We start from the raw sequence: 24478 nt of genomic DNA, 5'->3' as shown, positions 1-24478 counted from the left end.
TTTCAGTTTTGATGCCCAGACTTAGGGATGAAATTGGAGGGGAGAACCGATGGAAATAATATCACATGGATTAGGATAAACGATTTGAAAAAGATTATGCTTCTTAAAATTCCGATCCAACAGGTCCGAAAACAAGAACTGGCAAACTGAAACGGTAAAAAACTGGAACCAATATAGTGTAAAACCAATAACCAATAACTATCTCCCACAACATAAAACCAGTAAAACCAGTAGCCAGGTCTGGTCCACCGGTCTGGATGCTCACCAGATACTAGATACAATCTACAACCACATAAACTCGAAACAAATTCAATAAATTGAAGTATTTCATTTTAAAAAGCATATACATATGCCAATATATCAATCCTTTCATATACACACACATTACACATTATAAACACCAAAAACCAAAAAAACCAAACCCAACATTATAATTCTAAAGTTCATCATAAAAATTCTTATAACCATCATCCACACGAACATCTTCAACTTTAGTAAGCGAAACCAATTTCGCCATTGCCATTTTCATCATTTCAGACGCTTTATCCCCAAACATAGCATTCGATATATCAACAACTCCTGGATTTTGTGCATTAAACACCGAGTAAAACATCGCATCTTCAAACCCACTATTCATACAATAATGCAACAACCCTTTTGGGAACACAAACACATCACCTTCCCTCAAAACACTTTGAAAAAGTTTACTATCCGTATCAATAAACCCAACAATCACAACGCCTTTTACCACAAACATCATTTCACTCGATCTTGGGTGCGTGTGAGGCATCACTAACCCATCAACTTCTAAATCAGTTCTACCTGTTGATAACCCTAAAGTGTTGAGACCCGGGAACTCAGAAGCAGTGACTAGGGTTACAGACGAGCGTAGGAATGTGTCGGTGCTACCTTGGTGGCTTAATTGTAAATTTTTGAAATCGGATGTTGTAATGTTTGATGGGTTTTTGCAAGGGAAGCCATTGATGAACATGGTTCTATGAGAGGAGGTGTCGGTTGGGCACATGTCTTGGAGGTTATCGCTGTTTGCGGGTGAAATATAGAAGTGGAATAACAAGGGAATGGCAATGGTGAAGAGAAGATTTAAGTTTGACATTTTTTTTTGGAGTTTATTAGGCTTTCTTCTTTTTGGAATGTGAAATTTGGGTACTTATAAATGTTATGTTGCATCTAAGGGAAGAAACACTTTGAGTTTGGAGTTAGCTTTACTACTAGTCTTCATGTTGGATTAAGTTTCAAGAATGTCTGTATTGCTATCAAGAAAGATATCATGTTGTTATCTTAATTATATGCAACAAATGGGCTCCATCCACTATATTTTTTTTTTATAACTAACGATGTCAAAATAATAAAAAAAAATGTTTTTTTTATCGATCCTAGTTTCTTTCTTATATGTTTGTGCTTTTCATACAATATATACCTACTTAATAGAATCAGATATATCAAAAAAAAGGTTGATACAGTAAGCAAATCTTGGTTCAAATGAAATGGAAATACATTGTCTTGACAATTATGAAAAAGTGGGAATTAAAAGTTCAAATCTTGTCAGCTAAGGCTCAATCAGACCATTCTTGAGATCATTTGTGTCTGAAAGTATCTCAGATATGAACTTTATCAAAGAACAAAGTCCACCCAAGAAGTTATGATCTATAACCCCTTTTCCTTCTTCAACATGTGCAAAATCAATAAGTTTGACTTCTGGATTTGAAGTCAACCCCTTTTCAAACATGAAAAGTAACGAACAAGCGTAGAAATGGTACATAGTTTGATCCTCAAACCATGCCTTCAATTCCAACAACTGTGACAAAATCCCATCATCTCCACCATAAACAGAAGCTGCCAAAGAACAATCCGGTTTTGATTCCGATTCCGATCCCGATTCCAATTCCGATTCCAGGTTAGATGAAACAAATTTCATAAGAAACAGTCTAACATCATCTGGTCCAGCTTTACGCATCACATCTCTCTCAGGTTTATAAAACCCTAATTCATCACCTATAAAGACTCGAAGCCCTGAAAGTCTGTATCCAAGTGAAACACTTGTGCTTTGTCTGTCTTTTTTCAAGCATTTTGTAATGTATTCTTCAGAAGCTTCTGGGGCCCACGTTCTGGCCCCGATTTTGATGTCCATTAATGAGGGTGACAAGCGAGATGAAACAAGATCTTGTAAGATTATGTGAGGGTGTTCGATTCCAGTTGATGCTTTCATGATTTTGGTGCCATAAAAGATAGGGAAGAACTTACGGATTTTTTCTGGGATTTGAGTGTTGGAAGAGAAGGATTCATAGAAGGATACTTCTTCTGTTCCACGTTTTCCATCTTGGAGTGGCTTGTAGAAACGACCTGAATCATCTACAAGAGGACCGAGTTTACCAGCTCCTGCCACGTGTCCTGCAACTTGGTGATCTGGGATCTTGAACATGTTGAAGAACTGGAGAGAAAATTAAGATTATGTTTTGAGATATTGAAAAAAAAAAGTTGAATGTTGAATGTTGAATTGCAGATTCTAGTATTGAAACAAATTGCAAGTTGTAATAGCGTTTGGAAGGTCCACTACACAAAGAGAATGAGAACATATGCTTCATAAAACTTTTTAGGTGGCCAACTGTTTATCCAGTCGACATACATCAGATCTGAAATTCTGAATTCAACCTTAGGTTTACAGTCGTATTTCAAAACATGTAATTCATGTTCTTTACATCTCTTGGTTTATTGCATGTAAAAGTTTCGCCTATTTCATGTGCTTTCCTAAGATCAATCAGAACAGCAGTTATAAGAACGTGATCAATTTGACTCAGACATATAGTCGAACATATGGTGTGCATTGCGCTGATCGTCCATTAAAATTAAAGAGAGATATACGACTGATCGATTGCCCCCCTACAAAACTTATAGTCAACATAAAGATGAGAATCCATCGATTTCTACACGAACTCCAACTCTAAAACAAAAATATAACGTCAAATTGTGTTTATTCTACAATGCACGAACGAAACCCCTATCAATGAGATTTTCGGGAATTAATCAACACCAATGGATGGGAAATCAAACGCCGAATTCAATTAACTACGAGTTAAAAATATTAAGCATTGAATGCAGTATACAAAATAGGGGAAATTGTTGATTAATTACCTAAAGAATAAAGAATTCTTTTCTTGCGAGGTTTGATAGAGATGGAGAGAGAATGTGAAAGGATTCGGATGAACGGTAGCAAAGACGCAAACAGGAACAAGCCCGTTGATTGAGAATACCCTCCTTTGATGTATTCTGACAACTTGATGAACAGTGTCTATATTCTGCCAAATACTAACATCCTATTTTCGTTTTCTACATTTTCAGCTTATTTTTAAACTTTTATAACATATTTGATCCTTTATTTTTATTTTATGGTCCCTTACTTTTTCATTTTACACTTTTGGCCGTCGACATTTATAATATCATTTACTACTTTGGTCACCTACTTTTCATTTTTTCAGTTTTAACCCTTTTTTTGTTATGATTTTGGTTACTTTACAACGATTTTTTTATTTTATTTTATGTTAGGAGTTTGATCACTCATTTTTTCTTTATGGTCCCTCACTTCTTCTAATACATTTTTGGCGTGGATTTTTTTTTTTTTTTTTTTTTTTTGGCATGGATTTTTAATATCTATTAAGGATTTGGTCCCATTTTTTTTTAACATCTTAGCCCAAATTCAGTTTTTATTAGGATTTTAAGTCAAATTTCTTTTAAAAAATTTCCTTGATCTATTTATAACTGTCGTGTTAAATATTCTTTAAAATATGATTTGTGTAAAACATAATTTTTTACAACGTTATTTTATACGAAATGTTTTTATAAAATTAGTGTATATATATATATATATATATATATATATATATATATATATATATATATATATATATATATATAGGTTCAGGTTCATTTGAGACCATTCTAATTTTATAAGACCGTGAGACCAAATCTAAAAATAATTTTAAAATGCAAAATAAACGGAAAAATCCAAAAATTCTTTTTTTAAATATTATTTTCGGAACTTGAATTAACTAAAAAAAATAAAAAAAATTCCGTTTTTTTTTTGAAAAATAAGTGTAATATTCTAAATAGAATATTACACTGACATATTCTAAAAAATAATTTTAAAATGCAGAATAAATGGAAAAATCTAAAAATTCTTTTTTTTAAATATTATTTTCGGAACTTGAATTAACTAAAAAAAATTTCATTTTTTTGAAAAATACGTGAAATATTCTAAATAGAATATTACACTGTACATATTCTAAAAATAATTTTAAAATGCAAAATAAATGGAAAAATCAAAAAATTCTTTTTTTAAATATTATTTTCAGAACTTGAATTAACTAAAAAAAATAAAAAAAAAAATATGTCTCACAAAATATAAATATAGGTGGTCTCAAATGAACCTAACCATATATATATATATATATATATATATATATATATATATATATATATATATATATATATATATATATATATATATATATATATATATATATATATATATATATATATATATATATATATATATATATATATATATATATATGAAAATATTGAATTGCCTCTAACTTAGCACGATAGAAAAACCAATTCACCCCTAATGTATGTGTGGATATAATGTATTGTCATATTCAATAAACAATTTAACCTTTTGTTGTGTGAAAGAAATATAGTACATATTAAATTTAAAATAACATCAGATGCAAATATAAAATACTTAAATAACATGGTTCATCGTTAATCTAGGGTCTCGCTGCAACATGTGAGGGTCCAACTCCTAGTCCATAAATAAATTACACATACAAATATTAAATTCTAAAATACATATTATAAAAATAATTTTACAAATTCGTGGAAAATGTTTATTATTATATTAAACTATTGTTATCAAATAAGAATTAGTTATCCGTAATTAGACTTTATATTAAATAGTCGGATATTTTTATAAATTATAAATTATAAATAAATAATGTTCTATTGAGTTCAAGAGTTTAAATTAACCAAAAATATATTAATTATGTATAGATACATATAATCTGGAAAGTTGTATATATTTGTGTTTTGTTTTCTATTTTTTAGTTAATATAATTTGTATAAAATAACTAAATGTATTAAATCAAAAACCATGACTAATATATTAAACCACTAATCATTTACATGTTGAGCACTTTTTCCCACCATTCTATTTCATTGACATATATCATGAAATTTTGTTTACAATATGGCTGACAATTTTCGACACGACACGCGACATGACCTACGACGCGATACGAAATAAATAGGTTTGGGTTGAGTTTTTCAACCCGCCAACCCGCTAACCCGTCAACCCGTTTATTAAACGGGTCATATATGAGTTTCTCAAAAAATAAACGAGTTGACCCGCCAACCCGTTTATATTTTTAATTAAAATTTTTATTTTATTCTAAATGTATTTATGTATCAAGTAATAATATTTAATAAATATTATATAATATATACAATTGATTCATACACCATTTATCTGTTTTAACATTTTGACTCGTGGTGGATGACCTAACATCGTAAGTCGTAACCTGTAAGGCTAAGTCTGTAACCATTTTGTCCATTTGCCCTAAATAATAATCCCAAAATCAAATCATGTTTGAGCATAACTCCCTCTTCCATACTTCCAGACTCCCAGTCTCCCCACAGTCTCACTCTCCCCTCTGTTACACTGTGATCGAAATCAGTTATCAAAATCAAATCGTGTATCAAAATCACAAACGGCGTTGACGCCTGAAGGTTGAAGCGGTGAAGCCGACGAACCCGCCAACCTGTGAACCCGTATAAATAAATGGGTTAGCGAGTCATATATGAGTTTATGTTCCAAACCTGCCAACACGTGACCCGCTAACCCGTGACCTGTATATTTAAATGGGTCGTGTTTGGGTTGACATATTTTGACCCGCCAACCCACGACACGTCAACCCAAACACGACATGATTGTCAGACCTAGTTTACAATAGGAGAATGATATATATATATATATATATATATATATATATATATATATATATATATATATATATATATATATATATATAGGGTTAGGTTATTGTGTTCTAACTATCTATTGTATGCATATAGGATTGATTCTGGACCAATCATTTTAGTTATTTTTAGAAAGTAATTAATGCATATTACATGTTGAAGATATAATGAATATTAATTAAATCTCCAGCATTTAATATGCATTAGTTACTTTCTTAAAATAACTAAAATGATTGGTCCATAATCAATCATACATGCACACAATAGATAGTAAAAACATTTGAACCTAACTTTCTCTCTCTCTCTCTATATATATATATATATATATATATATATATATATATATATATATATATATATATATATATATATGATTAAATTAATGTTTTCAGTAATTTACAAGATTCCTCCATAGCCCAAGTGCTAAATTATACGTTTCGTATTTATTTTTAAAAATTAACTTGGATTGTCTCTGATTGGTTGTATTATGTTTTTTTCCACTCAGATTGTTCCTAAAAACATAAAATAACTATTTTGCCCTTAATAATTTCTTTTTATATTTTTATTATTTGTTTATCATTCTTTTTTTGAATAAAAAAATAAATAACCCCCAATCACACGTCCACGGTCTACTCCCTAAGTCCATAACCCACACTCATTCCCTTTCCCTTTCCCCTTTTCCGTCTGCCTCCCTAGAAACCAGGTCATCGAGCCACTTACGATCTATTCAACTCCGACCACCACCGCTCCATCTCTACCTGTCTTCTCTATTTTCCGTTCACCACCAGAAAAGCTACCATCGCATATCAGCATAAAAGGACTCCTAGATGTTGAAACCTACAATTCCAACCATTTTCTTCTCCCCTTCGAAACCTACAACTCCGGCGACAAGGATTTCAACAGATCTGTTATGTTCATTGGGGTTCCAGATCAAGGGTTTCTGTTTATCGGAGTTCCAAATCTGTTAGTCTAGAGGCGTTGTTGGGAAAGGAAAAAAGCACAGTTGAAGGATGGTGGAGGTGGGGTATGTTGGAAAGAGTGTCCAAGGTTATTAACTACTGGTAATATTTCTAATAATAACAGGGTCCTTTTGGGTTTCCCTCAAGACCCAAATTGAGTAGAATATATAAAGGAGAAATTGGTTTATTAATTATTATGGTTAATAATTAATTTAGAACTACTTGGAAAAACATTTTGGGAATTAATTAACAGTTTAATTAATTAAAGGGTTGATTATTCATTAATCGATAGTTGGTTAATTAGGAATGTTCCGGAACCCTTATGGAATTAGGGTTGGACGAAAATCATCCAATCGCACATGAGGAAGGGAGTGAATTTCGTGGTTGGCTCCTTGTACCACAAAGGAGTACAAAACCTAGGAAGACATCCAAAGTTATAAATAGGGCCTTAGGGATTACATTTTTCCTTGCACCTTGGCTTGAAATTTCACCAACTCTTTTTCCTCTCCCTCTTAGGGACGATTTTTAACCCTCTTAGAGTTTGTGAAATTGAGCCGCATTCTAGTTTTCTTTATTCCACTCTTTGGTGTCATTGGTTGTGATGCCATTAAAGGGATTATGTTTTGGGTCCTCTCATCCAAGCAACTTCGGGGAGGACGAGATCTCAAGCATGGAGATCAACAAGGGCTACATAATAGGTATGTTTTTCTTCTTTGTATTTTCCTTTTCCATCGTAGATGTAATTAGCATGAAACCGTAGATCCACAAGTTTCATGTACACTTAGGTATGTCGTAGTTTTGATTTTTTCTGCTACCTAGTATATAGTGCATTTGATGCGTAGAAAACTCAACAATGGTATCAGAGCTATTAGTTCATGATTATATTCACTCTAGATCCATATTTTTTGTAAATGCTTGTTTGAAATTAAATGAAAGAAGAATGATTGAAAAATTCATAACTGAAAAAACGTTTAACCGCAGCTCACGATGTGATTTGCCAGATTAGGGTTTCCCCAATATTTTTGTTTTTCAAATTTGAAGGTTGTTAAATATGGATAAATATCAAATTTAAAATGTTTCAAATCTAGAAATTAATAAATATGATTATTTGAATTTGAATATTTATGTATTATTTAAATAGTAAATTTAAATATTTAATATTGTTTATAATAGATATTTATAAATTTGAATATTAACAAGTAACGCCTAGACAATTTTTTTCATTTTTAAGGTTTCATAAAACATAGTTTAACAATTCTCATGCTAATTTGAAATTTTTCCCCAAACACAAAACATAATAATTTGTTATCAAAATATCCTAGAATCCACATAAACTCAACCGTCAAGTTGGTGTGTGTACAATCATGCCTCTGCCTTCTCGAAATCTACAAAAGTACCTGAAACACATTTAACTCAACACGGTAAGCACGAAGCTTAGTGAGTTCTCCAAGATACCACATACACAACTAATAAGCCTCTCATGACTATATCTCGGCATGGACCCTCCGGTCATGTGTCTCAGTGAAGACCCTTCCGGTCTCACGACTCGGTATGGACCCTCCGGTCATAGCTCAACATATATATATATATATATATATATATATATATATATATATATATATATATATATATATATACATACATACATACAGAATAATATAACAACATAAGTCACAAAGACAGAATGTATAATAACACATAAAGCAGATAAGACCCTTCGGTCAACAACATAAATAAGACCCTCCGGTTAATAACACAAATAAGACCCTCCGGTCACTCATGCATTACCACTCAAGTAAGTATAGTGAGAAGACTCATCTTAGTCGATGGGTAGCAAATCCTACACTTGTGTCCGCTGTACATTAGCTCCTCACATTGGGTCAAACAAGATCATTATCAGATAACATTCACGGTTATACCCAAAGCTCAAGGCCCAATCTAAACAGGCCCTCTAAGGCCCAAACACAAAATAGGCCTACTAAGGCCCAACTCAATAACTCCTTAAGCCCAACATGGAAACCCAACAAGGCAGGTCCATCCTCAAGAACAAGTCCAAGTCCAAAGCCCACCACTCCACAGACCAGACGAATGCATGCCATTCGTCGCTGGATCGCTTGACGGGGACTGAGGCCGTGTAACGCCTGTAGATCCGGGTTAGTCAATTTAGAGATAATAGGGGTCGAAAACGATTTTTCGACAAAAGATTATTTAGAATAAATAATATTAACCAAGTTTTATAATATGTCCCAAGGGTTTCGTACATATAAAGAATGCCGAAATCCGAGTTATAATGAAGAAGTTATCACCCGTCAAAGTTTTACAGCAAAACCGGCACGACACCGGGAGACGTAAATAGTGAATTTTTGATAAAGGACTTTTTAGCCTTATCGATCCAAATAAAATCTGTAATATATGTTAAACCGAGAACATACAAAAAAAATAACGCCCAAATCTAACTTCGTATGAGGAAGTTATGAATTTTCTAAGATTTGGCATAGCAGTGCACGACCAGAAAACTCGAATTTTAGTCCGAGCGGTTTTTGGCCTACACAACCTAAATGAGAATTGAAGATCTCATTAATAGGAACTCAACGGTAAAAAGATAGACAAAAACAGAGTCCGTATGTAGAAGTTATGAATTTTACGCGGACATTTAACAGTATAATCTCCTCGTACTATTAAATTTAAGATCGGTCGAGAATTAGTCGATGGAGTCAAAATGAAAGTTGTAGATCTTATTTTTACCTACGCGTGGATATAAATAACATCAAAAACGGAGGTCGTATGTGAAAGTTACGGATTTTAGAAGCTGGAAGTGTGTTGTGCGAAAATGGGTGATGTGGCACAATCTTGGCCATTGCTTTCTCCCTAAGTCTTGCCACTAAATGGTGACATGTGGCACCAAGTTCAGCCATTTTCACCCTATAAATAGAACCTCTCTCACCCTCATTTTCTTTACACCTTTCCCATTCTTTCTTCTTTTTTTTCTCTCTCTCTCTAGAACCTCTCTCTAGCCCCGAAACCCCCCGGAAAGCCTAGGGAACCTCCCTAGCACGAGGCGGAAGCCCCGGAGTGCTTGACAGCTCCGAGAGGAAGAGCTTTTTGGCTCAGGAACGCTGATCCAAGCAAAGCCCGGTTTTCTATAAAACCCGTTGTAAGTGAGCTACGTCTACGCTATTTTTAAAATATCGTTTATTTAATTATAATAATGTTATTAGGAACTTATAATAAGTACTTGGGATATTATTATGGGTTATATAAGTATTGTTTAATACTTATATAATAGTAATAATAGCTAGACTATTAATTAGTCTTGACAAATAATGGACTAAACTCTAGTGGTAATAATACTAGGTTTCGTCGAAGGAAATTATTTTTAAGAAGCGAAGCGCTGTCTGAGTTCGGAATCACCACCTTTTCAAGTGAGTGCATAGTCCCTTTCATGAACATGATTTTAATACAAGTATCGATTGAAGTATTAAATATATGTTTATGTGCGCATTATTTGATGTTGCCTGGGATACTTGTTAAAGAACGTACCTGATTATATATGCTGATTTAGGATAAAGAGTAAACCTAAATTAATTATGAGGAATATTAGGTAGTGTTTTCTTACGAGTACGAGTGAATTATACTTAGAGAATAAAACCTTAGTATATGTCATTGATCCGGGAGCATGGATTAGAAATAGTCATTGTCCCTAGTCCGAGAGTATGGATTAGGAATAATCATTGATCATTAATCCGAGAGTATGGATTAGTCATTCGTCCCTAGTCCGAGAGTATGGAATAGGTAAAGTTGTTCATTTCTGATCTGGGAGTATGGATTAGGTAAAACGGTTAATCTTAGGTCCAAGAGTATGGATAGTCTCGTTGTGAGGATCGACGGGGTGGAATAAGAGTTGTTTATATATTTGGTGAAATTGTATACTTTGTGAGTTTTAAACTATATATATATATATATATATATATATATATATATATATGGTATAACATTGTGGGATTGAAATCCCTATGTACTCACCAGGTTTCCCAACCTGACCCACTCAGTTTATTTATATCACAGGTGTTGATATGAAGTCATATTACACTGAGAGATTAAGGAGATATAAATCACTAGTGATAATGAATGTAAGTTCTGTTTATGCTTATGTTTTTGTATTGACGATGACATCCCAAATGTTTTGAAATGAATAAAAATACTTTTCTTCGGAGGTGCTTTGATAACGTATTTATCATGTTTTACTGGGAACAAGTTCCGCAACATTTTTATTAAAAGAGGTACTCTGATTTTTATAAAGCATAAACAAAATCGGTCTTTTCTATCCATGAAAATGGGGATGTCACAGGCCGGAACGCGTTGCGTTCCCAGGGATTTCACACGATGTTCCCGGCGAAATTCCAATTCTTGGTCTAATGAGTTATTCCATTAAGTCCAGCGTCCAACACCTCAGAATAATCCCATAATAATGAATTAATCCATAAAGTTGAAGGCTTTAAGGCTTAGCATGGCTCAAAGGGGCCCACACACAATTTCAATCACTCTAACTCCATAAAGAGGCCAATAACTCACATTTAGTTCTCAACTCCTTAAGTCTTTTCACCCAACACTCAGATCTGGTCCAAGAAGACATTTTACACCCTAAAGTTCCCAACTTTATGCCTTGACATGGCTAAATATGCTCAAACTCAAACCCTAACTTTTAACACAAAAACCCAAACTTCACAATCCTTTGCATGGTTGGGAGGAATGGACCAAGATCACACTTTTATGACTTAGAATAATCAAAAACCTCAGAAAGGACAACTCATATGATCTAGAGTAGCCCATACTCATAAAGACCACAACTTTGGGACAAAAAGCACATAAACTCAAAATCAGCTAGATCAAACACATGATTCATCAAGATAGAAACTTTATACCTCTAGTAGCTTGCAAAGTTGATGGAGGTTCTGGATCTAGAAGCTTTACTCCCACAATAGCTTGATCACCAAGTTCATTCTTCTTCAAGGGCCAAAAATAACAAGCCATAACCCAACTAGATCTACATGAGAAAGCCACCAAGATTCAAACTTTATACTTTCTGGAGCTAGATCAATATGATTAGGGCTTGGATCCACAAGCTCCAAGCCAAGCAATGCTTCCTCAAGAAACTCCTTCTTCCATAATAAGCACTAAAAACCTTCTAAATCACCAAAAAGCTCAAGAATCACTCAAATGGAGGATTAGGTTTTGTTCGTAGGGTTAGATGGGATGGAGGCTGAAGAATGGAAGAGGTTTGGGTCCATAAAGATGCTTATAAAGGGACCAAACCCTAAAAACGAGTCTATGATACAGCTCAGCGAACGCCCTGCGTTCCCTTGGGGAACGCTCTGTGTTCCCATCTTGGCCCGTGTCACTTTTCCCTTGAACGTCATGCATTCCCATCTAGTACGCCCCGCTTACCCGGTTCGACCCAAAACCCTCCTAACTTCAAATGGTCATAACTTCTTCGTTATAACTCCGTTTTTGACGTTCTTTATATCCACGAAAAGGTAACGAGAAGCCCTAAACTTCTATAAACTTTATTAGATTCTCGAAGACTCGAATCGGTGAGAGTCTTGGAGAATCTAAGAAGCTTATGGGAGGAGGATTCTTTGGCATGTTTTGATCGTTGGCATGTTGTATTTCAGTTTGGAGATGAGCACTCGGGGAGGTGGTTCAAGTTCTGGTTCGGGTTCCGGCTCAGGTGCAGGTACTGAGCCGATTAACGAGCAGTTTCGGGAGTTCATCTCATCGTAGATTTCTCGTAATATTTCGGAGATCTTGGATGAGCACTTGGGCACATTTCGTCCTGAGATTATGGCTATTGTTGGAGCTCGCACTCTTTCTTTTCGAGAGTTTCGTGCTTGTGGAGCTCCTGCGTTCAATGGGAAGAGAGACCTTATTTTCAGTAGGAGGTGGTTAGCGGATATGGCTAACGCGTTCCGGACGAGTTTCTGCCCCGAGGAGGCGAAGGTCAGATATGCTTCCTGCTTATTGAAGGACAGGACACGAGATTGGTGGGAAGAGGTTAGTAGTGAGTTGGGTGATGATACTGTCGATGCTATGTTATGGGATGACTTCTCGACCAGGTTCCGAGCTGACCGTCAATTGAGGTGCAGCAGTTGGCGCGAGAGTTTTTGGATCTCCGCCAAACTACTAAGGTTGTGGCAGAGATCATTGCCAAGGTCCGGGAGAGGGCTTTATTGGTGCCGTAATATGCAACAAATGAGGACATGAAGAAAGTGAGGTATCATGATATGCTGCGGGATGACATCAGGGAGTTTGTGAGTATTTCAAGGTGCGAGACCCTGAATGATATGGTTTCTAGAGCCCGAGAGCGGGAGATCGATTTGGAGCACCTCGGGAAGAGGGGATCAGATCAGGTGCATGTAGTGGAGGGTCTCGGGAAGAGAACCAAGACTTATGATCAACGTTTCAGAGGCCAGCAGGGCCGAGGTCAGTGCATCACGTGCGGGAAACTGCACGATGAAGTTTGTCGTTCCATGGGTTTAGGCTGCTACAAGTGTGGCAGGATTGGTCATGTCAACAGGGATCGTCCTCGGGGGGCAAGTCTGTTATGTTTTCACTATGATCAGGTGGGCCACAAGAAGGCTGGCTGTTTGATGTTGAGGGGAGGAGCAGTGGGTGTGCCTGCTCCGACTACTTTGAGGATTACCGATGGACAAGAAGGTAGGGAAGGAGCCCCAATGGAGAGGAGTCGGGCTTTGCAGTGTCAGACAGGGGAGGTCAGGACTCCAGCAGGTGATGTTGTGGGTATGTATCTTTTGCTTTCTTTTCGGTTTTATCTAAATGTTGTTGTTTGGAATCTTGCGTCGGTTTTGGGTAAGTGTATCTTTGGTTTATTTCTCTACTTATGTTCGGGTTATATCTTCAAGAAATGTTATATGTAATTTGCATGCCATGAATCATTAGTGGTTTAGCGAAGGGTTTTTTTCTCTTATAGCGGGTTTGGAGTGTTCCGTGTTATCTTGGTTTGTAGTTGAGATTGGTTCGGGGCATTGTGTGGAAGGTTTATGGTCAGGATTCATCGGGTTAGTTATCCAGTATCGCCAGGATTTAGTGGTTTTAGCATCGGTGCAAGGATTGGATCTTTAGGGTGCCGAAGGAAGAGTTCTGTTGTTGAGATTTAGGTTGGAGCATTTTTCCTTAGGACTTCAAGATTTGAGTGTGATATCATTTTAAGCATCTGGGGTTATCAGTGTTGTTGGGATTCAGGAAGTGTTCAGCTGGTCTTCAGGGGTTGTGTGGTCTTTCAGATGGATAGTGATGGAATACTAGCATTGGTAAGAACCGGTTGTCGGCAGATCGATCATTGGAGGGTAAGAAGGATTAGGAATCCTTTAATTCTCGTGTTTTGTGAGGACTTAGTCGAATCAAAGTGGGGGGAACCGTTCAGGTGTTCAGGATAGAAGCAGGTGTGAAACTAGGATGATTTTCGCATCCCCATCGGGGGAAGTCGGCCCAAGTGGCTATCTGGATTGAGGATTGTGTGAGTTGGGAGTTCGGGAAACGTCCCAACATTACGTTCGCGTCTTCTTGGTGTTTGATGGCAGGCTTTGGGGGACCCAGGTTGGGGTTCTAGTCATGACTCGAGTTTAGCTCGACTGTTGGGTCGAGTGCGTGCTCGACTTTGGATGTGTTTGAATTGATAGATTATAGGTAAGGCTTTGGGCGACAGTTGTGGCAAGGTGGAAGTGATGTAAGATTGCGGGGTGGCCCGTAGCATTCACTAGCTAGCAGTTAGAATAGAAGTGTTGTAAGACTGTGGAGTGACCCGTAGCATTCACCAGCGGTTAGTTAGTGTGGGAAGTGTTGTAAGACTGCGGGGGGACCCGTAGCATTCACCGATCCCTATGCATCGGTAAGATTGTGGCAAATCTATGATTTGCTCACGGATTTCTTCAGATGGTTTAGGCCAAGGTGGGTCTGTTCGCAAGGCTGTGGGAGGGCCACAACATGTGTGGAATCAGGAATTGGTAGTTCGCAGGAGACTGGGTATGAGATAAGGCTATAGTTGGTCCTGTAGCATTTAGTTTAGCATCGGGTTACTGTCGTGATGGTTTGGGTAATTATTATCAGTCAAGGTTTTCTTTCAGAAGTCGCGTGGGGCAACTGTGTGAGTGTCTTTTGGCTCAGCAACCAGGCGGGAGTCCAGTATTCCGGATAGTTAGCAGACAAGTTGGAACCAGGGAGATCTTGGCTGCTATGGAAAGCAGCTAGAAGGCGGTGTGATGTTTCGAGTAGTAGTCATGATTTGGGATCCTTGTGTGTGGGGTAGCTTGTTGATCGGGAGATGCTAAGCCTCTTGCCATAGGATTAAATAATCTCAAGTAATTGATTTGACCATGTTGCACAACTCTCATTTGAGTCTAACCGTGATAGGGATGGATCTTCTACTCGAAGGATTATCTGAGCCATCTGTTAAGTACGGGCGTTCCGCATCTGGTTATAGTCAGTGAATTTATTATGTTGGTAGCATCGAGATGATCAGGGTTGGAAATGTTTTGTTTGGTTTTTTATTCGTTGAGAGTTTGGCATGGAGTTGTTTAAGCATGGGTGGTCTATCAGGGAGTCAAACCAATGTAGATTCCAGGTTTCGAAAATGGTAGAAGTGGTTTCCTTTAGAGTCTCAGGGTTTGTTTTCCTTCGGCATGGAAGTTTCGGTTTGGGTTCGGTTGTCTTAGGAAAGTCGTTTTATGCGCATAATTTTCGGTTGCATTCCTCAAGTTGTTCGTTTTGATACGAGTGTTGGTAAGGAGCGATTTCGAGGACGAAATCTAATTTAAGTGGGGGAGAGTTGTAACACTCGGTTTCGGATTTGCTTCTTTATTCGGGGTTGCGTCCCAATCTTCAGTGGTCATGAGGCTTAGGGCCTTGCGGAAGGAAGAATTTGGCCCTTCTCGGGTGTGGGTGTTATGGTTTAAGTGACCCAAGTGTTCGATTGTGTCTTCGGAGGTCAAGGGCTCACTACAAGAAAAAGACCCTTTTACGACGCGCAAACCATGACACTCATTTATTTTTGTTACGCAAAAGAGAGTGACATTAAAAAAGTGTCATCTCTTCAAAAAATTTAAGGATTTAGGTCACGCATTATTGGGTGCCCTTAAATTAGTGTCCGAAGAAAAAAAAATAAAAAACACGGAGGGCACTATATCTTAACTGCGCGTCCTCTATAAGTGTTGCTTTATAATTTTAATGAAAGGCGCATTTAGTAGATACAGGGGGAAAATGAAATCCCCAAAATTTTGAAGACCCGCCTTCATTTTTATCCTCCAGTTTTATTTCCTCTTGCCCTAATTACGATACTATCGGTTTTGCCACAGAGTTCTGCCGTTCCAAACTCGCAGAGGATAAGTTTCCATCGAAGAAGACGACTGTAAAGCACAATCATGGTTTTCGATTAGGAATCGGTAGGGAAGCATGATAAAATGCGGATGAATCGTGTACCTTTGAAAGATCTAACTCTCGAAGAACCAAAAACCCTGACTCTCAATCTACTCAAGAATACGGATCCCAATGATTCGCACACGATAAATCACGAGGTCAAATCGTGGTTGAAGTCATGTACAAACCCTTCGGAGAAGACCAGATGGTGACTGACGTTAAAGAAGTTAGTGCGATGCAGAAAGCTCCGGTGGGTACTCCGGAGGGTGCCGGCTTACTTGTTATAATCCATGAAGGCAAAAATCTCGAAGGAAAACATCATACAAATCCTCCCGTTCGTGTGCTTTTCCATGGCAAAGAAAAAAGAACTAAGGTTTGTTTCCCCAACTCAAAATTGACGCTAATTGCTTCTTAAATTGCATGTTATTTTATAGTTTTTTTGGGTGATTTACAGCCGATGAACTTTGTAAACCCTAAACTTCGATTGTATGATTTAGGGTTTTAATTCTTCTGTTTTTTTCAAGAATCTTTGGGCTATGTTTGAAATTGTCACTGGAGGAAGTAAGGGCAATGGAAGATGATGAAGGGCCTTCAACGGTGCTTTGTTTATTATACTGTACGTATCAGTTCTAGAGTTCTTATAAAAAAATTAGGTCATTTGTACCCTTGTAAGCAAGCATTTAGATTATTTACATGCTTTTCACTATGAACTTTTTAAATATAATTTATGTTTGATGTTCCTATAGGAGGTTTGAGGGGAATTCTTTTGAAGGTTCGATACCACCTTCATTTTCTAATCTGACCCTTTTACAAAAGTTGTAAGCCTTTATCAAATGATTTGGACGAGTGACATCAAAACCCTGAGTCTTTCCACCATGAGCAACAAGCAGTTCTTTGTTTTATTTCACAATCATAGCCAAGTAGGTTTAAATTTAATTAACATTTAGTTTTTTTATTTCTTTTTGTGCTTCCAGCTGTTAGGACCTGTTGCTGTTTCAATTCGTCAAGAGGCAATGAGTGGTTGTCTTCCTTCAGTAACTGATATGACTTTTTTACCCTTCCAGACTTTTTTAAAAGATGTTGCTTATGGTGCAGCTTTAAGGATTGGTGTGACTTTTTTACCCTTCTAGACTTGATATATTTGTTATCTATATGATACTAAGACCTTGTTTCTTTTTTTTCCCATTAAGTGTTTTGATTTTTTTATCTAGATTTTTTTTTAAAGATGAGTTATACTTTTGTTTGTGTGAAATTTCTTCAGGGTTGACAATACTTTATCATTGGGACTCACAAATGATCATCCCAACATGCGGATTATACATAGGAAAGTTCCACTTATTCTTGGTCAATGGGTTTCTGAGATGATCTTATTGCGTTCTTGAATTTTTTTTTTTTTAAATAATACATTTCCTATTTTGTTGATTTAAATTATTCCTTACACAAAGCTTAAAACTAACGAAAGCTTACATACTTTTTTCATGCAAATGACTATGTTTATATATACATAACTAAGTACAAACTCGTTTTAGTGTCCACAATAAATACAAAGTTCAGTTTTGTTTGGTAATTCTTTGTCACATTATTTGTTTTATTATTTTCTTTTTTGTAATTTGTTTTTGCAGATTAAAGATGACACCAAACGACCAGTCTATTGTGCTCTCATCAGGTTGCTGCAGGACAGAGACTTGTGTGTTAGGGTATAAATTATAATTCAGCCTTTTTTATAATAAAAAGATTCCATTTTTTTACAATTGCTTTATGAAGCCAAACTATACAATTATCTCCAGGGAATAGGTTAGTTAATGTAACATTTGCTTTGCTTAAGCACAAATACTTATATACAATATGTTCACTAATTCTAATTCTTACTTTCATGTCCTGCAGTTGGAATTGATGGCATCCATTGGTCTGGGGTTGATGTTCAGGACAATGTGCTTGTTCTTGACCTTCTTAGGCCTAGTCTTGAGGATCTATTTGTGTATTGTACTCATTTCATATATCTGGTTAATGAGTTCATTTGTAGCAGTTTTAAATGGCAATATCCAACCAATCTTTCATGAGTTTTTTTTGTTTTGTTTTGGTTCTTGCTTCTCACAGCACATGTTTTCAGGTTTTCAATGTATAGTTTGATGCACCTATTGGATACGTGTCAATAACTAAAAGATACACACCTGAATGGGAGAAGTGGTGGAAAAATCCTGAAAATGTAGAGCTAAATCAGTTTATGAGAAAGGATAATGTTTCATTTCACACTGTAAGTGTATTTTTTTAAGGTACAATTTCTTCATTATTATTAGTCGTAGCTGTCTCTGGAAAACAAGAGTCTTAACTCTTAAGCCCTTATAGTCATGTAAGGGAATTTTAATTTTGGACTATCTATGTTATTGATTTTGGACTTGCTAAAAGATACTGTGATCCCACCACAAGTTGCCATATTCCTTACAAGTATAATTGTCTTTTATTATTGTGTTCATATCCTTCTGTTTGTATATTGTTGTGTTTTTTCTTATATTTTATTGGTTCTTATATCTATTTTCTTACCATATATATATGTATACAGAGCAAACAAAAACTTGACAGGGACTGCACGTTATGCTAGCTGTAATACCCATTTGGGAATTAGTATGCAATTGTTTCTGCATAATTCTTTTTACAATTTGATATTTTTATTTGCATTTTCTCTTATACAATTTTTTTATATATATATAAATTCAGAACAAAGTCGGCGTGATAACTTGGAGTCTCTGGGCTATGTTTTCTTGTACTTTTTGAAAGGTATGTGCTTAAATATTTTAATTGAGTATGTTGTGAAATCTAAAAAAATGAGCTTCTTGTTTTTTTTTTTTTTTTTTTTGCAGTCTCCCATGGCAGGGTCTAAAAGGTGCAACAAAGAAGCAAAAATATGACAAAATATGTGAAAAGAAAGTATCGACTCCTATTGAGGTATTTGTGAAACAATATACAAAATATAACTTTTTTTATAGGGATAGTTGGCTACTGCTAAAATAACAGTCATATTTAAATCGTTTTAGTGGAGTATGAAAATCATTTTCAATTTGTTTAACATGTTTTATGCAAGAATCATCATGTGGAGTTTGCCACTTACTTCAAATATTGCAGATCTTTAACATTTGATCAAAAACCTAATTATGGATTCTTGAAGCGCCTTTTTCGTGACTTACTTACGCGAGAAGGTATATCATTTATTCATATAATACAATATTATAGAAATTTAACCACATTTATGCTGTAAAATTTGTATAACATTGTATCTGATGTTTAACTCTTGATATTATTTTTTGATTAATATGATGTTCTACTTATTTCAGGATTTGATTTTGATTACGTATTTGATTAGGCAATCTTAAAGCATCATCAGTCAGAAAAGAATAAACCACATATGGTTAACCGCAACTGAGTCGCCTCTTCAAACTTTGAAGCTATCTTGGATCGAAGGTTGGGCATTTATTGCATTTGTAACCTTAGGGTGTCTGCAATAGAAATGTTTGAGGTATATTCACTGATGTTTTTTTCATAAAAATTCAGACCATTGTTATGGTTGTCAATCTCAAACTCATTCTTCTTTAATAATATTTTTTTTTCAGGGCCTTCCTCCAAGATCAAATGTGATGATGCAGATTATATTGCAGCATGGGACCATATACTGATCCCTGTTGCAAGAGAATTTTAATGTTTACGTACTCCATGATCATGGCTACCAAGTACTCCATGATCATGGCTACCAATTTGGAGTCTTGTTACCATATGTGTCAACTTACACATCCTCTTTTAAAAGCTTCTGGAGCTGGAAACATTGTTTTGATTTCATCTGTTGCAGGTCTTGTTCACGTTTCTGTTGGGTCTGTTTATAGTGTCACCAACGGTATGGTTTGTTTGGCTCCATATTTTATATCTGATTTCATCTAGAAACAGGTAGCTGTTGTATCTATTTAGATTAGGCTTAGAGCAATGGTTCCAAGAGATGAGTTCAGAAGAAGAAGAAACAAGGCTGCAACTATAGTTCACGTACTATGGATGAATTATGTTTGTAAAGTATTTAAGAAAATGATTAGAAACAAAGGTGAATTTGTACATATTAGTTAGCTACTTGCAGGTTGATCTTAAATAAGCAAAGGGACAATGGATTGTATTTTTTGTATCTAATTCGTTTGTAAATTTTTGTTACAACTTCTATTGATTTGTTTTATCTTTCCATGGAACGATTATTTGTATGACATTAAATTTATGCAATGGATTCTATTTTTTGTATATGATATTTTATTTTCTATTATGAAACATTAAATACAAATTTAATTTGAAAATAAGTAAATCTATAAATAATATTTTTTTTAAACATTTAAAATTATGATACGCAAAAATGTGTGTCGTCTACATTTATGACATGGCCTTTCTTGATAGTGGCTTTCTTGATACGCATTGTGTGTCATTAACACGCGCGTCGTAAGGTTACGACACATGAATGCGTGTCGTTTTCCTTTATGACAGGGCCTTCCTTGATACGCATTGCGTGTCATAAATGTGCGTCGTAATTGCGCGTCGTAAATGAGCGTCGTAAATGCGCGTCGTCTCTCTTTATGACAGGGCCTTCCTTGACGCGCATTTGCACGTCGTCTGAGCCTTTTACGACGCGCAATGAGCGTCGTAAAAGGCTGTTTTTCTAGTAATAGGGTATAATCGTAATTTGATAATTCGGTATTTTATGAACTTTGGATTTAATTTCGGTTGGTTTTTAGACTAAATTAAGTTTATAGAAGTGTAGGGCTTCTCGTTACCTTTTCGTGGATATAAAGAACGTCGAAAATAGATAAGGGATGCAAAAGTTATGATGATTTGAAGTTAGAGGGGTGTTGGGCCAAAATGGATACGCATGGCGTACACAGGAATTTGGACGCGAGTGCATTTGGGAACGCCCTGCGTTCCCCAAAGGAACGCGTTGCGTTCGTCAGGCCAGATTAAAACCCTAAATTAGGGTCTTGGACCCTATTTAAAGACCTTAACTCACCTCCAACCCTCATTTCCTTCAGCCTCCATCCTCCCTAACCCTAAGAACGAAACCCTAGCCTCCATTTGAGTGATTCTTGAGCTTCAAAGTGATTTATGTATGTTTTTGGTGCTTGAGGAAGAAGAATGAACTTCTTGAACATTCATTGCTTGACTTTGAGCTTTTGGATCCAGGCTTTGTGCACCTAGATCTATCTTCTGGAGGTATAAAGTCTCAACCTTGACAACTCTTTCATGGAGATCTATCTAAGTGGTATTTTGTTATGGTTTTGGTCCCTTTGAGGTGGTTCTTATGAGTATAAGTTACTCCAAAACCTTTAAGCTTCATATTTGGTACTTGTTGAGGTTATGGAGTCATAAAGTTTGGATCTTGATGGGTATAAACCTTCCATGCATGATTTGGTAGTCATTTGATGAAGTTTGGGACTTAGGGTTTTGGTTTGGGTCCCATTGAGTTATGTTAAGTCATAAATTTGGAAACTTTATGACTTAAGAAGTCCCTTGAAATCAGATCTAGAAGTTTGGATTGAGGTCTTAAGGTATTAAGAAGTTTTTAAGACATTTTGGGGTGATTTTGACCTTTGGGATTCATCTTTGGTGTTGGGCTTGTTTAAGCCATGCAAAGACTTAAAGCCTTCGACTTTATGGGTTAAGTCACTATTATAGGACTATTATGGGGTTCTAGATGTTGGACTTAATGGATTAAGTCCTTAGAATGAGAATTTGGAACTTAGCCTTGAACGTCGTGCGTAGCCCCTGGGAACGCAGTGCGTTCCGTCTTGAGTCCCCGTCAATTTGTCCGGTCACGAACGTCATGCGTTCATCTGATGAGTGTGGTTTTTCGTTGTTGGGCTTGGACTTAACTTTGGATGTGGGTCTTGCTAATTTGGGCCTTGTGTCATTTCGGTTTTGGGCTACCTATTTGGGCTTTGTTGCTTTGGGCCTTTTGGGCCATTTGAGATCAACTGTTGGACTAAGGGGATTTTTGGGCTTTAGGATAAGGCACATATGGGTTGGGTCCAATTTGGAAAATTAGGCCATTAGTGGGCATTTGTGGAACTTTTGGTTTTGGGCCTTTATGGTTTTTGCACCGGGGCCTCAGTTTTGGTTCAAGTTGGGTTAAGGGTAAAATGGTCATTTTACCCCAAGTATGGTTTATGGATCATAGTTTGGAACCCAATTGCTAATTGGGTGTTATCTTGGTATTGATAGCCCAGAGGAATCGTCAGGGCAGCAGCTAGAGATTTCTTTCAGTGACCTTCTGCATTTGAGGTGAGTCTCCTCACTGTTCTATGGGTCGAAGGCACCAATGCCGGGCCATTTGGTTTATGTATTATAGGACAACCCGGGGGTAATTGGCAGTTTGTATGAAAGACTAGGAGGCGGTTCCCGACAAACTGTATGCAAAACCAGAGTCTGAACTCTGGCAGTTAATTAGTTAAGTAGTGTAGATTGTATGCTAGTTGTCTTTGTGATGTTTACATGGAAGACCCGGAGGTGGCTCCTTGCACTTGTATGTAAGACCCAGGGTTGTGGCCCCCGGCCTGGCAAGGAAGACCACGAGGCGGCTCGTGGCATAATGGCAAGACTATGGTTGGCACATAGCACTTTTATTGATTGGATATCTCGGAATGTTTGGCTCATGGTTATGTATGGTATGTGGTATTTTGGGGAGCTCACTAAACTTTGTGCTTACAGTTTGTGGTTTATGGTTTCAGGTACTTCCGGTTCGAAAGGGAAGGGTCTGGCTTGATCGCAGCGCACACACCTATGTTTTTCCGCAACTTAAGATTTTGGGAATTACTCTGGTAATTGTTTTAATTTGGAATACCTTAATGCTGGATAAATGTAAATGGATGTTGAATCTATATATATTAAAAATGAAATTTTTACCCTCGATTTTTGGGATGTTACACACCACCTCGTTCCGCATTTTCTTGAATTACCCTGATGTGATGATTAATACATTTATTTTACCTGGATTTTTATGATGATGTTTCTGAAATACTGATTTTATTAATTTAAAAATGAAACTTTCAGGTCTTATTTTTGGGATGTTACAATATCGAGAAGGTAGACATGTAGTTCGAGTGGTATACAATCTCCCACACCATTAGTTACAACTACATATTATTTGTGTGTTTGGTATATACCGATACCAATTTGTTAGGGTGGGGTGGGCATGGGTTTGTAGGTGTAGGATATGTAGGTTGGGTGGGTGGGTGGATGGATGGATAGGGTCTGATAGAGATGATGATAATATGTTTTAATTTGATGAATCCTAAACGAAATAATGATGATGAGGGAGGACATTTTTTCTTTAGAATAAAACATAAAAACATGGAATCTAAAATCTTTTCCTTTAGCCAAAGTGATATGTTTTCAAGCAATTTAAACACATGAATCTAATAGCGGAAGTATAATAAAATTCTTATGTGTTCATACAACCTAAAGAATCTAAGTTTTATACTATTACTGCAATTACTACTACAAGAATGTAAGAATGTACATTGTCGGGATGAAAAGACCCAAACCAGAATCCTTCCAATGGTATCACGCCCAAGATCACCAAAAGAACTAATTAAAATAATAATAATAAATAAATAAATAAAAAACTAGGAGAAACGAGCAAGATTGAAAATTCTACAAACCCTAGAAGGGTTGAGAATTTCAATCCTCCTTGGGGAAGAAGGGAGAACAAATTTTCTATGAGGAATTGAGCAATTAAGATGTGATCCCTTGCACCTTATATATAGGCTACAACTGCTTAGTCACAAAGCAACTCTAATCCCATGTAGTCTTGTTTGGTGCCAGGACTGAATTACCCACTCATGCCTCCGCTCCCATGCTTGTTTGGTGTCGATGACCTTGTCAAAGCCGGAAATATTTGCTTATAAAGTCAATCAATGGGTGGAAATATATCGGGTGTCAATGATTAAGTAGGTAACTTATTTCCTATTGACTTGTGGAGTCTCATTGCTTCTAAATCTAATCGTCGCTAGTCGAACCAAGCAATA

The 24478-nt window shown here is 36.2% G+C and overlaps 2 protein-coding genes and 1 pseudogene across 2 annotated transcripts; 1 reads left to right on the top strand and 2 right to left on the bottom strand.

Annotated features, from left to right (window-relative positions):
- Positions 1-308: 308 nt before the first annotated feature.
- Positions 309-1163, bottom strand: LOC111892214 (germin-like protein subfamily 3 member 4). The gene has a single exon (XM_023888282.3). It carries the CDS (start codon positions 1112-1114, stop codon positions 437-439), a length of 678 nt encoding a protein of 225 aa, XP_023744050.1. The 5' UTR covers positions 1115-1163; the 3' UTR covers positions 309-436.
- A 272-nt stretch (positions 1164-1435) lies between these two features.
- LOC111892213 (inositol polyphosphate multikinase beta) lies at positions 1436-3318 on the bottom strand. The gene is made up of 2 exons (XM_023888281.3): positions 3151-3318; positions 1436-2449 (listed from the first exon to the last, which is right to left on the bottom strand). Exon 2 carries the CDS (start codon positions 2438-2440, stop codon positions 1568-1570), a length of 873 nt encoding a protein of 290 aa, XP_023744049.1. The 5' UTR covers positions 2441-2449; positions 3151-3318; the 3' UTR covers positions 1436-1567.
- A 13326-nt stretch (positions 3319-16644) lies between these two features.
- Positions 16645-20107, top strand: LOC111892252 (casein kinase 1-like protein 3; annotated as a pseudogene).
- Positions 20108-24478: the final 4371 nt, after the last annotated feature.

This window comes from Lactuca sativa, chromosome 4 (genome assembly GCF_002870075.4).
Source record: "Lactuca sativa cultivar Salinas chromosome 4, Lsat_Salinas_v11, whole genome shotgun sequence".
Classification (NCBI taxonomy): domain Eukaryota; kingdom Viridiplantae; phylum Streptophyta; class Magnoliopsida; order Asterales; family Asteraceae; genus Lactuca; species Lactuca sativa.
Note: the sequence above shows the minus strand (reverse complement) of the source record. Positions and strands in the feature narration are given on the sequence as shown.